At 45.6% G+C, this 14824-nt stretch overlaps 1 protein-coding gene across 2 annotated transcripts in view; it reads left to right on the top strand.

Moving 5' to 3' along the window:
• Positions 1–14824, top strand: part of AARSD1 (alanyl-tRNA synthetase domain containing 1) — a 213974-nt gene that overhangs the window by 147909 nt on the left and 51241 nt on the right. For both annotated transcript variants that reach the window (XM_086924063.1, XM_086924064.1), the window contains exon 9: positions 9901–9992. In XM_086924063.1, coding sequence (XP_086780189.1) covers positions 9901–9992 — 92 coding nt within the window. The remainder of the gene's footprint in view (positions 1–9900; positions 9993–14824) is intronic.

The following is a 14824-nucleotide window of genomic DNA, read 5'->3' on the forward strand; positions in this document are numbered from 1 at the left end:
ATGTAAGAAACTAATAAAATACACTTCTTAAAATAATTAACTCCTTACTAGACTGTTGGTTGCCGAAATTCCTATCCTGTTGGGAGAGATGATTACACCATTAACCCCTTCACTGCGGCGGCTATTCCGCCGCAGTGCTAAGGGGGTGGGGGGGGCCGCGCGGCGGTCCCGTGCTCGTTACGGAACCGCTCCGTCACGGCACGTGGGTGAGGTGTGCTTGTGACGGAACGGTTCCGTCACGGCCCCGCCCGTGCTAGAGAACGTTAGCGCAGGCGCGGAATTCGCGCCGCGCAGGCGTGGCGAGAGGGCCGTGACGGAACCGTTCCATCACCAGCACAGCCCACCCGAGGCTCGTGACGGAACGGTTCCGTCACGAGCATGGGAGGGGTTAATTAACTATGTCATGACCCTGCCTGAAGCTTTTTGAAAAAGATAGATAAAGCCTCTAACAACTACCTATGGCAAAGAAAGAAATCTAGAATCTCTCTCATAAAACTTAAATTGGCCACAGATAGAGGAGGGGTAGGCCTCCCTAATTTCAGAAATTAACAAACGGCTTTCCTCTGCAAACAAGGCGCCAACTGGTTTCCAATGATTTGGAATACCAACCATTACGGGTGGAAGCGGAAATAAGCTTGATAAATAATATACCCCTTCCCGCAGTCTTAACAATGCACCCCCCAAATCACACGCTCTAAGTACATCATCCAGAATACCAAACAAGCCATACTACGCTTAGACGTACGATCATACATCAGAATATGAAGCTCTAACATTGCTTCCATTTGTAAAAAAGACTAAACATAGATGGGTAACTAACATTAAGGCAAGACTGGTCACAAAAGGGTTTTAACGTGATCAGACTTCTACGAGTACAATTCTCCTTCGCCTTCCTCTAGCCTACAAAAACAATTCAGTCTAGACAACATAGACTTATGCAAGTTCTTGTATCTCAAAGTCCTGATCTCAAAGCACCCCAAAAGACTGATTAGTCCCTCACTACCCCCCAGGCTGAATCAACTGATTAAATTGGGGCAGTTGGTGTCTAGAATATATAAATTGCCTCTCCCAAACCCCGTAAACTATATACTAAGAACGAACGGAAATGAGAAACAGAACCGATGACTACCATTGCAAATACGATTTCTCCAACGCTTTTCCAAGTAAAATATATGATCATTAATGGAGCATACTGGACCCCATCTAGACTGTGCAAGCTTAACCTTAATCAAAACCCTATGTGCTGGAACTGCAAAACGTTTGTAGGAGATTTGGCTCGCATGTTATTCTACTGTCCTATCCTACAACCCTTCTGAGACAAGATCTTCGATTGCATAATACACACTTTCCATATCGAACCCACAAATGGGAATTCTCATAAATACTCTTGGGCTACCTCGATCCTCAACTACGAAATGAAAATGACGGATACCTTTTAGACTTGATGCTCACACATGCCTGCAAAATAATTCTTAGCAAATGGAAAAACTGTATGGTGATTTATTTCCAAATGTGGCAGAAATGGCTTGCCTTTCTCAAAGGCGCTGATAATATAACATTTCAATTCACACCTTTGCGCTCATCTCAGAACAATGCAGGGCTCACTTGATGCCTCCTCCTTTAACTTCAAACCTCCTTGAACAAGCCCTTTGTACTCTCCCCTGGAGCCTTCAGACTATATTCCCCCACCATGGAGCTTTATAAACCATGGCCTCAATACTAGAGCCCTTTCATGATTCTAATGGTTCTTGCACAGGTCAGATAGCCACTCTACCACCACTCTTTTATCTTAACTTCGTGCCAACAGTCTGCCGCAGTCTAATTTCCTTTTCTTTCTTTTCACCTGTGTATATACCTCCCAAGATATGATTTGTTGTTACAAAGAATATTGCCACATTATTAATTGAATAGAATATCCCTGTACTATTCGCGTGCTAATGCAGTTGATGCTAGAACCGCCTTGATTGGCAGAATATTCACAGCTTTCTCCCTCCACAACTGTATCCCCCTACATACCGTTTTGGTATTACTGCAGCCTGTGATTTTTCTATTTCACCACTGTATTTTGGTTGTTTACTCTGTTGGTTCGTTCTAAAAAACTCAATAAAAACTATTGTAAATTTAAGAAAAAAATCGAGTCCACTAAATATTCCTTCTAGATAAGCATCAAATCAAAAGATGACACAATATGATGAAACAGTCCTGTGAACATTAGAATGCATAAATAATCACATCATGCAATCTTCAGCAGAACTTGGAAAACTAATGACACCCCTAAGACATTATTCATTGCACAACATCAAGATACAACACAAGTGTTCCTGTAGCACACACTTAACCACTTATCAGGGACAACACTAACATAAGAGCGCAATACATATACCCCTACACTAAGTCCTTAACCACTCGGAAAGGACAACAGAAGAAATATGAATCGGTGTCTCTAAACACTTACAGCAGGACTAAGGACTCCAAACCCTCTTCTGCACTTTCACTACACATAACAGGACCAGAGACCACATACCCTCTACTGCATGAACCCAACTTGTGACAGGACCAGGGACCTCATACCCCGTACTGCACTTACACTACTCACTGCAGGACCAGGGACTACATACACTCTGCTGCACTTACACAACACATAACAGGATCTACTGCACTCCCACAACCTCCCCCGCCATACCCGACGAAGGATCAGGGGTAAGTACTCATAACACAGCCTCACATAAGTACCAGGGATCTCTTATACTGGCAGGGCCAGAGATATCTAGTCACCGTGCCTCTATAATTTTACAGGAGCAAATATGCACAATCCAAACATACCACACACAGGGAACAAAAAACACTTCCTCCTAATCACTCCACATATACAGAAATATTCTAACACAAGCCTTAAGCGTTCATAACCCTTATACATAATATCCTGTAAAGCATTAATTCCAATGCAATTTAGCAGCACCAAATCCTCGACACCCCGGAGAGGGACAACTCCCCCGAAAATCAACCTCAAATCTGATATATGAAGTAACAGTACCTCAGAGTCCCCAGTACTTCAGAGGCATAACTGAGTGTCCAGTGATCCCTACATCCAAACTTCACTTCTTACCACAGATGAAAGGATAGTCTTAACACTGCACTTCACAAGCTTCAGGATTCCTTTGCTGATTCAGCTCCATGCGCGCATACCTCCATGGAAACTGCTATGGCAGCCGCACGAATCTCCTCAGATGCCGGTAGAATTTCTCCTGCTCATGTGAGCTGTCCAACATCACCACATGAGCTGCTCTCCTTCTCGCGTAATGTCCGACGTCACCAGCTGTGGCCTCTCAATTACGCCAGGGGCCTATCGTTCACATCGGATTCCAACCAGGGGCGGCTCCTCCATTAGGGCGAAGGAGCGTCGCCCCACTCCTTTCTCGCAGTGGGATCAGCAGAAACATAAAATGGTATTTTAAATGCCATTTTATGTTTCTGCTTCTTGCCTGGTTGGTCGAGGAGTGGTTTGCCCAATGCTGTGGGCCCTGACTGTTTGGTCGGCCTTCTGGGGCCGACCAAACCAGTCATGCGTACTCTGGCTTTTCTCTATGTAGGCTGCATGCAGCCTACATAGAGAAAATGGCATCCCCATAGGCACCGCTCCCAACAATCACAACGCTGATTGGTGGAGGGGAGGGAGGCTTCCTGTTCAAGAGAGCAGCAGGACAACACGGGACCCGGCCAGGAGCTAAGGCGTCACCGAACCCGGGAAAGTACGTTTTAAAAATTTGTAATTAAACCCGTACCGCCTTCCCACTCCCCCCTACCCCCCGCAAAGCCTTGCGATCCTCCCATCCGCAACTCATGCTGGCCGCAACTGGTTCCAACCACTACACAAAAGGAACCTGTAGGTCTCAGGGACTATAAGTCAGCGATCTGCTCAGTGGTGCCCAGATAACATACAGGAATCGGCAATAAATCATTTCTAGGCTTACCGCCTGCCAACTGTAAACTCCAACCTTGTTCGCGCTAGTTGCACAAATTAAGTTGAACTGTTCCAAGACATCTTTCATACCATGGTTGTTCCAATACTAAGTTCAGGTACAGGTCAAATGCTTCTTGCCTCACTGGCTCACTTCTTACCAGTGTTTCTCATCCATATGAAATAGGCAGCCCTTTAAGTCTGTTGCACACTTACGATGGATTGTCAAAATGCCCTGGACTGCAGGCTGTCTGGTGTAAATAGACACTGGTGGGGTTGCTAGGCACACATCTTCCTTATAGGCTTCAAACTCTTTTACTTTGTAATCCTCTTAGTTTCTTCTTAATTTCTCTAGTTTCTTCTTCATTTCTAGTTCCTCATGCGCAGTTGCTTTTCCGCTAGTCACCAATGTTACAATCAAAGATGTAGTCTCGTAGGTTATAAAAGATGTAGGTTTATTAGGTCCAGATCAGGGTACAAGTAAATCAGGTAAAGCCCCACCAGGAGTAGTATCCTGCTGCTCAGCCCTTCTCAATCCAACTTTCCACTCATCCAAGCATAAACACTCTCAGCATTCCAGCCAATGACCTCACTCACTGGCTGAGCAGCAGGGACTCGGACCTCTGGGGAGGATGCATAGTAACCAAGACAACAAAACACACAAGGTGATGGACAGAATGTTGCACAATGGCAAAACATGCACCCCCAGACACAGATCTGGGTTTAATCGATTGTTATTTTGCTCACCAAGCCACCCCAGTTCAGACATGGCCATATGCAAATCAGTCTTGACCCTGTGCCTCATGGGAACAGTCCAGCCCGAACTGCCAAGTCATGTCTTTCCTGGACCGGAATCAACATCCTAGGACCGGTTTCTGGCTATCAGCCGTCTTCAGCCAGGATAGTTTGACTCCAGTGGCTTAGTGAGCACGGGACCCACGTTTGGGCATACCCTTCCCACATAGGGTGAACAGCAAAACGCACAAGGTGATGGACGGAATGTTGCACAATGGCAAAACATTCACCCCCAGTCACAGATCTGGGTTTAATCCATCGTTATTTTGCTCACCAAGCCACCCCAGTTCAGACATGGCCATATGCAAATCAGTCTTGACCCTGTGCCTCATGGGAACAGTCCAGCCCGAACTGCCAAGCCATGTCTTTCCTGGACTGGAATCAAGCATCCTAGGACAGGTTTCTGGCTATCAGCCGTCTTCAGCCAGGATAGTTTGACTCCAGTGGCTTAGTGAGCACGGGACCCACGTCTGGGCATACCCTTCCCACATAGGGTGAACAGCAAAACACACAAGGTGATGGACGGAATGTTGCACAATGGCAAAACATTCACCCCCCGTCACAGATCTGGGTTTAATCCATCGTTATTTTGCTCACCAAGCCACCCCAGTTCAGACATGGCCATATGCAAATCAGTCTTGACCCTGTGCCTCATGGGAACAGTCCAGCCCGAACTGCCAAGCCATGTCTTTCCTAGACCGGAATCCAGCATCCTAGGACCGGTTTCTGGCTATCAGCCATCTTCAGCCAGGATAGCTTGACTCCAGTGGCTTAGTGAGCACGGGACCCAGGTCTGGGCATACCCTTCCTGCTTGGCAGTTCGGGCTGGACTGTTCCCATGAGGCACAGGGTCAAGGCTGATTTGCATATGGCCATGTCTGAACTGGGGTGGTGTGGAGTGCAAAAAAACGATGGATTTAGGCCCAGATCTCTGTACTGCGGTGAATGTATGGCATTTTTCTGCATTCTGTCCATCAACTGTTGGTTTTGCATTTGTCACCCCGAGTGTGAAGGGTATGCTCAGATGTGAGTCCCGTGCCCTCCACACCACTGGAGTCAAGCTATTTTGGCTGAAGATGGCTGATAGCCAGAAACCGGTCCTAGGATGCTTGATTCCGGTCCAGGGAAGACATGGCTTGGCAGTTCGGGCTGGACTGTTCCCATGAGGCACAGGGTCAAGGCTGATTTGCATATGGCCATGTCTGAACTGGGGTGGTGTGGAGTGCAAAGAAACGATGGATTTAGGCCCAGATCTCTGTACTGCGGTGAATGTATGGCATTTTTCTGCATTGTGTCCATCAACTGTTGGTTTTGCATTTGTCACCCCGAGTGTGAAGGGTATGCTCAGATGTGAGTCCCGTGCCCTCCACACCACTGGAGTCAAGCTATTTTGGCTGAAGATGGCTGATAGCCAGAAAACGGTCCTAGGATGGTTGATTCCGGTCCAGGGAAGACATGGCTTGGCAGTTCGGGCTGGACTGTTCCCATGAGGCACAGGGTCAAGGCTGATTTGCATATGGCCATGTCTGAACTGGGGTGGTGTGGAGTGCAAAAAAACGATGGATTTAGGCCCAGATCTCTGTACTGGGGTGAATGTATGACATTGTTCTGCATTCTGTCCATCAACTGTTGGTTTTGCATTTGTCACCCCCTAGTGGGAAGGGTATGCTCAGACGTGAGTCCTGTGTTCTCCACACCACTGGAGTCAAGCTATTTTGGCTGAAGATGGCTGATAGCCAGAAACCGGTCCTAGGATGGTTGATTCCGGTCCAGGGAAGACATGGCTTGGCAGTTCGGGCTGGACTGTTCCCATGAGGCACAGGGTCAAGGCTGATTTGCATATGGCCATGTCTGAACTGGGGTGGTGTGGAGTGCAAAAAAACGATGGATTTAGGCCCAGATCTCTGTACTGGGGTGAATGTATGACATTGTTCTGCATTCTGTCCACCAACTGTTGGTTTTGCATAGTAACCAAGACAAGTCACAACACAAGCCCATATGCGGAGGAAGACGTCCACTTCTCAGTGGTTTTCTGAGATACCTAGATTGCTTAGACAGGCCTGTCGTCATCTAGAACAAGCTTGATGGAAGTGCTACGACTTTCATGAAAGGGCCAGTTATAAGGCAGAATATTAAGTTGCTATTAAGAAAGAGAAATCTCTCTCTTTATTGTAATAACAAGCTTGCATCCGCTAAATCATGAGGCGAGCTCTTTTAGCTAATTAATCTTCTATCTGCACCCTCCGCTTCGTCCAACATAGAGGGTTGCCAGGACTTTTGCAATCGCATGGCAAACTTTTTTCACAGCAAAATTCTTGATATTTATTAAGATCTTAACTATCTTAACTCTGAGTCTTGCACTCCCGCCCACTGGACATTTATGCTGAGTCGGGTCCATCAGATACTAATATTGCCAGACTGAGTCCTATTGATCTCCTTTCTGGTTTTACTTCCCTTACATATGAACTGAAAGGAGTCGTATCTCCTCAGCATGAAATCAGGTTCCCTACTTGAACCTTGCTTTCCCAATGCTATAAGCTGGGTGCTAATATTATTATTCCCCCATCTAACATCAATTTTGAACAAGGCTATCACTTCTGGCGGCTACCTCCAGATCTGGGGGAAAACTCTTGTTAAGACTATTCTCAAAAGCCCAATCGGGACCCTTCCGATTAAAAAAACTATATGCCTATTTCCTTGCTGCCTGGACCCACCAAAACTTTAGAGAAACACCTGAATGGTATCAGCGGTCAACAATATCCTTTCCGTGATGGATGCAGGGCAGGCTGTGGCTCTGATTCTTTTGGATCCATCTGCAGACTTTTATACCATCTCTCCTGCCTTGCTTTTTAATTGGCTGCAGTAAATATGGCTCGCAGATTTAGCACTGAAGCTCTTAGCTCCCTTTCCAAGAGATAAGTCTCAGATAGTTTTTTTGGGTCCGTTCTGCTCCGATTTTATAATTCTGTTGTTTGGGGTCTCTCAGGGCTCCTTAGCCCTGCATTATTTAACTGATATGTTTCCCCACTGGCGCAACTTATATGGGCCTTTGGGCTTCAGGCTTTGTCCTATGCTGATGAAACACAAATAATTGTGTCTATCACTAAAGGACACAGAGGCAACTGCTACCAACTTCAAAAACTGTATACAGGCAGTGGCCATATGGATGGGAAAAAACGACCTTAGACTTAACCGAGACAAGACTGGGGTCTTGATCTTTAGTAGTCAACCTTCCATATGGACCCATTTGTGGTGATGGGATATTCTAGGTAAATTACCTATCCCTACAGACTCTGCAAAGAACCTTGGAGTTCTGGTTGACAATAATCTGTCCTTCGATCTGCATGTTAACACCAACAAAACAGAAGTACTCATCATGGGCCCAAACCCCGACGCCTGGAGCGACACCTGGTGGCCCACCGCTCTCGGAAACCCGCCAACCCTCAGAGACCACGCACGCAACCTGGGAATCATCCTGGACTCCGAGCTCAAAATGGACCGCCAGATCAACTCTGTCTCATCTTCCTGCTTCCACACCCTCCGCCTCCTTCGTAAGACCTTCAAATGGATCCCCCTCGAACACCGAAAGACAGTCACTCACGCCCTGGTCACCAGCAGACTCGACTACGGCAGCGCACTCTACGCCGGAATAAACAAAAACCTAATCCGCAAGCTACAGAACATCCAGAACGCCGCCGCAAGACTGGTCCTCAACCTGCCAAAACACTGCCACATCTCCCAGCACCTGCGCACACTCCACTGGCTCCCCGTCGAGGCGAGAATCACCTTTAAGATGCTCACCCATGCACACAAGGCCCTCCACGGCACCAGACCAGCATACCTGAACAGCCGGCTCAAATTCCACGCACCCCAAAGGACCCTACGATCAGCCCAGCTCTCCTACGCCGAGGTCCCCCGCACCAGAAAGACCAGATCGGGAGGCCGCTCCTTCTCCTTCCTCGCGGCCAAAGCATGGAACGCCCTTCCGCTCCACCTCAGACAGACAACATCGCTCCCCATCTTCGCAAGAAACCTCAAAACCTGGCTCTTCGACAGACCCCCTCCTTGATGGAATGGAACCTGCACCCCCCCCCCCCACCCCTAGCGCCTTGAGACCCTTACGGGTGAGTAGTTGCGCTTTAACAAACTCCTGATTGATTGATTAACTGGACGGTTTCAACCTGTTTCTGGGTGATCAAGACTCTTAGGAAAGGGTTTCCTTTCATTTCCTTCCCGGCATGTAAGCAAGTGACCTTGGCAGTGATAACATTCAGGTTGGATTATTGTGATGTGCTCTACCTGGATATTAATAATACTGTCATAGCCAAACTGCAGCTTGTCCAAAATGCGGCAACAAGATTGATTCTTGATGTTCCCAAATTTCAGTCAGCATCTACAGCGATTCAGAAACGTCATGCGCTGCCAGTGAACAAACAAATCCTCTTTAAGGCTCTACCCATTGTCCACAAGGCACTGCTTAATATTGGGCCTGATGCTATCAAAAAATCGTTCCAACAGTACACTCCATCCAGACAGATGTGATCTGCATGGAAAAATCTCTTGATTATTCCGAAGTATCGAAAAGCGAGGTGGGGATGCAGATCCTTTTCAGTGGCTGCATCTAAACTTTTCCATCTCCAGTCTGCAAGCTCATGTTCCTTTTCGTAATGCGTTAAAACCTGGCTTTTTACTCTGTAACAGATGTTCCCGGGGCTTGAGATCATTTAATTCTTCTTCCTCTTTTCCTACCTAAGACTAGCCGCTATCAGCGCCATGACACCTTTAGGTATTTGTTGTGCTTTATAAGTTGTTTTCATTCATTCAGTCACTGGAGCATGGACACAAATACTGGTGCAGAGGCTAGGCTGCAACACACACATTGTAAAGCATGAGTTACTGAAAGCCCCTGCATAGCCATTGAATTTAACAAAGGGACAGCGCCGCCCCAAAGTCGCTCTTGTTTGCCCTTGAACTTCCGTTTCCTTTGTTGAGGTCTCCAACAATCCCACGGCCCAAGTACAGAATAGAGTTGTGCTGATCGAAAGCTTTTTGTGCAGTCCCTGTGCTGTTCTCGCGAGAGGAAATTACTGTTTTAATAAACAGGAAGCTATGCTGATTGAAAAATGCTGTTTTTGTCTTTTTCTCAGAACAACTTGAATTTGCTTCGAGACCTTGCTGTTCAAATCGCCCAGAACTTCAAAAGTGGGACCGAAAAAAGCAAATTATTCTGTTTACATAGGTAAGATAAGCTCTGCTCATGCAACTCTGTTTGCAGTGTTGCAAGGGGAATTCTAAAGCTTCATGACATGGGACAAATGTATGTTCTTCTTTGATGTTAGCACTTCTGAAGCTTTTTTTGGGATGTGCCCCAAAAATTAAATAGTCGGGCAACCCACAGTTCATGCAAATTTAAACAGACCTCTACAAATGCATTCATGCCTTTTCTTCTCCTGTGTGTGCTGTTTCTACTGTAGCTACTGGTTTGGCTTTTGGTTTGTTTTTTCATATTTGTTGTTTTCTCTCTGTCAAAGCAGTACCCCAAACTGGTTCTTATGAGAACTCTGTTGAATAAAACGGTAGTTGCTCAGGTTATAATACCATAAGTAGCAGCAATTACCACTTAACTTCCAAAAATCCTACAGATTTTGTGGACAAAGATATTGACTACTATTTCTGTATTCTGATTCCATCAGTCATTTGCTGGCAGAAACGTGGAAGTGATCAGGAGATGTGGTTGCTCATAATATCGGCAGAACAAGGTTAGGTGAATGGTCGATTGAGGTGAAACACCATCACACGGACATTTGGTCAGATCGTGAGACCAGTTTGACTCGGTGGGGAAAGTGACAAGGCAGAAAAAAGAATTAAAACGAAACCTAGTTAGTACAAATTTTTCGTGGTTAGAAAGAAAAAAAGAAAAAAAAGAAAAAGAAAGAAAAAAAGTTAAATAAGGCTGAATACCAGGGGAAGCTTGGACCATTAGTATCTGCACATTTGTTGGCTTAGATACTTCACAGGAGAGACGTAATTCCCTTAGATGATTTAGATAGAGGTTTTTCAAAGCACCTCTACTGATATCAGATATTGAAGAGGGCTCTGTGAAGTAAGATGTGCGATTCAGATCCTTTTAAAAAGTTGGTGACATACAGTAACCATGGAATTTTTTTCCAGCTCACCATGGATAGACAGTCAGATATCAAGGAACGGGTTAAGTGGCATTGAGGTTTATTCCAGATACGGTGCCATAGAAGGATCGGCTGACATCTGATGTTATCAGTTAAATAATCGATGCCTAGTTCGATATGGCAACCGTAAATTGGAGCACTTTGAGGAAGTGCCAATAAGTATTTTAAAAAACCATTTTGGACTTTTTGTAAATAGTCTGCGGGAGCATAGCCCCAGACGCCTGCGCCATAGGTTGCTATGCTGTGACATTTAGCATGATATATTTTAAGCAACTCAGGTGGGGCCGGTTTACCCAATTTCCTTGAAAAGGAAACAAGAGCCGAGGTTGCTCTCTGATAGAGCAACTTTTTGCTTGCCACTGCTTGTTTCCATGATAACTGATCGTCAATTAAAATGCTTAAGTATGGATATTCCCTGGCACGTTCCAATCTAACTTGCTCTATGTAGAGAGGTTTGGGGTTCTTTACCTTAGGCCCAGTGTACATAACAAAGGTTTTTCTTTTGTTAACTTTTAACCCCAGAGAGAGCATAAACTGACAATATTTATCCAGTTGTTTTTGCAACTGGATTAGCGTTCTTGCTAATACGACGGAGTCGTCCGCATAAAGTAATGCGGGAATGGGGCGGTGATTAATAGATGGTAGGTCCTGGTTCCTTGCTAACATGGCCGTTTCAAGCCCGTTAGTGTAGAGATTAAACAAGAAAGGGGCCAGGACACAGCCCTGCCTGACTCCTTTAGATACTGAAAATGAAGGAGATAATTCGCCGCCAATCCCGTATCTTACACACGCTGTGGCATCGGAATAAAGCTCACGAAGAAATTTAATAAGAGAGGGATCGACCCCCAGTTCACTAAGAATGGACCACAGCCTTGAGTGTATCACGCAGTCGAACGCTGCACTGAGGTCGACATATACTAGATACAGATTGCCTCCTCTAGCCCCAACATATTTGCCTATTAATAGGGTTAAATTCAATGCCTGTTCAACAGTACCAAGTCCCTCCTGGAATCCGTACTGAAGGTCGGTCAAGACGTTGTTCTCCGCCACCCAATCCTGGAGACGTTCCAGGATCAGTCTTCCCGCGACCTTCCCCAGGGAGTCCAGGAGGGAAATGGGCCTGTAGCAGGCTGGGTTGTTTCGTTCCCCCTTTTTAAAAATAGGGAGCAGGATGGAAGAGGACCAGGAGTCTATTAGGCCAACTTTAGAGACTGCCGCCATCACCTGGGTGACGATGGGAGACCACAGTTCTATGTTGGAAACAAAGATATCGAGGGGGACTCCATCAGGACCTGGGGCCTTTCCAGTTTTCGAGGACATTAGGGCGTGTATGACCTCGCTTAAACCTAAATGGAGGTCAATGGGATATACTTGCATCTTAGTGGAGTCGTTTGTCGGCGTGCCCCGTGTTGTGGTATCAGCAGAGGATCCGCCAAAAATCTTAGAAAAATGGGGCACCCACTCGTCAGCCGTCACGGCCACGTCTAAGTGCTGGGGTGTATTTACATCGGCCAGAAAAGGTGATTTGACTATGCGCCAAAACTGGGAGCCGTCTTTAGTTCGGCAGCTCACGTGTAATTGGGCCCATAAGTTTTTCTTTAAATCCTTTTTGCAGTTGTGTTGGGCCATTTTATACTCCTTTCTGAGTTTGTCAATCTCAGCTTTGTCTCTATTTGGGTTATGTAACGCCTTTTTTAGGGCGGATAGCGCTTTGCGACAGGTCGAATTAAACCATCGAGGAGATACCTGGTTACCAGGTTTGTGGTGACGGAGTAATTCAACCCTCATAACTTTTAAAATCTCCTGGAAACTAGATAAGATCAACTCAGGTAGGGACTCCTCTGCCAAACAGGTATTAATCCAGGGAAGAGCCCTTCCCTGGATTAATAATACCTTGCCAGTATAACCTTGCCAGTGATTGCTGTAGGATCAATATTTGAACATTTCATGGTAAAACCGTTGATTTTATCCATCGCCAAAGATTGCTGGGTTAATAAACTAGTCCTAGTAGGATGGAAATCATCCATGGCAACTGAGAAAGTGATACTGTTTGGGAAATGGTCACTTGAAATATCAGTACCTGTGTTAAACTGTTGAAGTTTACCCTTTAAAATATGCGAGCATAAGATATAATCAATAGTGCTTGACAAACCCCTACCATGAAATGTGGGTCTGAATTCAACCGGAGGATCCACAAGATCATTTGCATACACCAATTCCAAGGAAAAAAGACTATCATTCAGGGTATTACCTAGATGGGTGTGCGTAAAATGAGTCAAAGGACAATCATCTTCATCTAGAAGCCCACAAATGCCTTTCTTATGGTTAATGCACAAAGGAACATTGAAATCCCCGGCCCCCACCCCCCACCCCCAGATCACATAACAAACAAGTGATGGTTGCCTATTTCGCTGCTCGTTTATAAGGGAAGAAATTTTAATTACAGTTTTCACACATTCAGCAGGGAGAAGGTTATTATAAAAATTAATAAAAAAGTGTAACATGCATTTATTAAAAGTAACCATTATAATTTGAAAATCCGTAGTGGTATGTAGAACAATAATTTTCTTTACTAGCAAATTGTTTGATATATACACTGCTAGACCTCCCTTAGATCTGCCATGTGTGGTAATGCTAGCTGAAGTATGGAATGTTTTGTAACCCTGTATATGTATTGGGTCTATTGTCCAGGTTTCCTGTAGGCAGACTATTTGGTGGGTATTTACTATGTCCAACCAAGTTTTAAGATTAGTCTTTGAACGGAGACCCGCTACGTTCCAATATAATGCGGAAAGCGTCAGGGTAGGGGAAGTTGAATCACTGACGTTCGGCAAAATGTCGGTAGATGGGGTTTCTAGTCAGAGAGATGTATGAAGTGCAATATAATCATCATTTTTAGCGAGAATGGTTTGTGCTTCTGTAGATGGAAAGAAGGGCACTTCCGCTGGAACAAGAGTATCGTCCATGAAAAATGAGGACAGAGAACGGCAAGATGAATCCGGTGATTTCGATGTATTAGACCCAGAGGAAAGGGGGTTTATACCTTCCTGAATATTATCAGCTGGTGGTCAATCCACCATTTCCAGGCAGTCATATCTGTTTGACAGTGGGACGCCTCTCCAACCAAAGATTGACGCGGCATCTCTACTCCCGTGACCCGCCCAGTCTGTCCAGTCGCGTCTTCTATTCCAGTTTCCAACCTGTGTCCAGTTCCATTCTGGACCTGTAGCATAGTGGTTTGTTGGAGGGTAGAAATATGAAAGTCTTTTGGTGCCTATTCCTTCAGATGTAAATTGAGAGCCCCAAGAGCAAATGTGCTCAACAGTATGGGGGTCTTCGAAGTTGATGATGACACAGTCACCCTGGATAGTTTTTGGCTCTTTGCCTAACCAGGGGAACCTGCGGACCATTGTAACTCTACTGTTAGAGTAAGGAGGAAGGGGCCTATTGGCGGATAGCCAATGTAAAACTTTATTTTTTAAGGACCAGCCCGGTTCCTCCGAATTTGGATTCAGCTCTGGGACCCCAATCATGATGACAACATACGGGGTATCTTCCGGGGGAAGGTGGATGGAATGACCACCTTTCCGCCTGGTCTTGTAGGTGGTATTTTGGATCCCTGATGTTTTTGTTTGAGTAGGGGCCTGGGTGGAAGTGGGGGCTGGAGCTGTTAATGAGACAGGGCCTTTCTACGCAACTGTGGATGGTGATTTTTGTTGCACGGCTACTACTGTGGTAGCCGGTTTAGATGCTTGTTTTATTACTACCGCCCCTACTTTGATGTTTTTTGGGTTAGGTTTTTATACCACAGTGTGAGTGGAAACATATCCCTTGTTGGTTTTAAGTTCTAAAGTTAACACTTCCACCATCTTTTCAATTTTACCAG

This window comes from Lissotriton vulgaris, chromosome 5 (assembly GCF_964263255.1).
Source record: "Lissotriton vulgaris chromosome 5, aLisVul1.2, whole genome shotgun sequence".
In the NCBI taxonomy this organism is placed as follows: Eukaryota; Metazoa; Chordata; class Amphibia; order Caudata; family Salamandridae; genus Lissotriton; species Lissotriton vulgaris.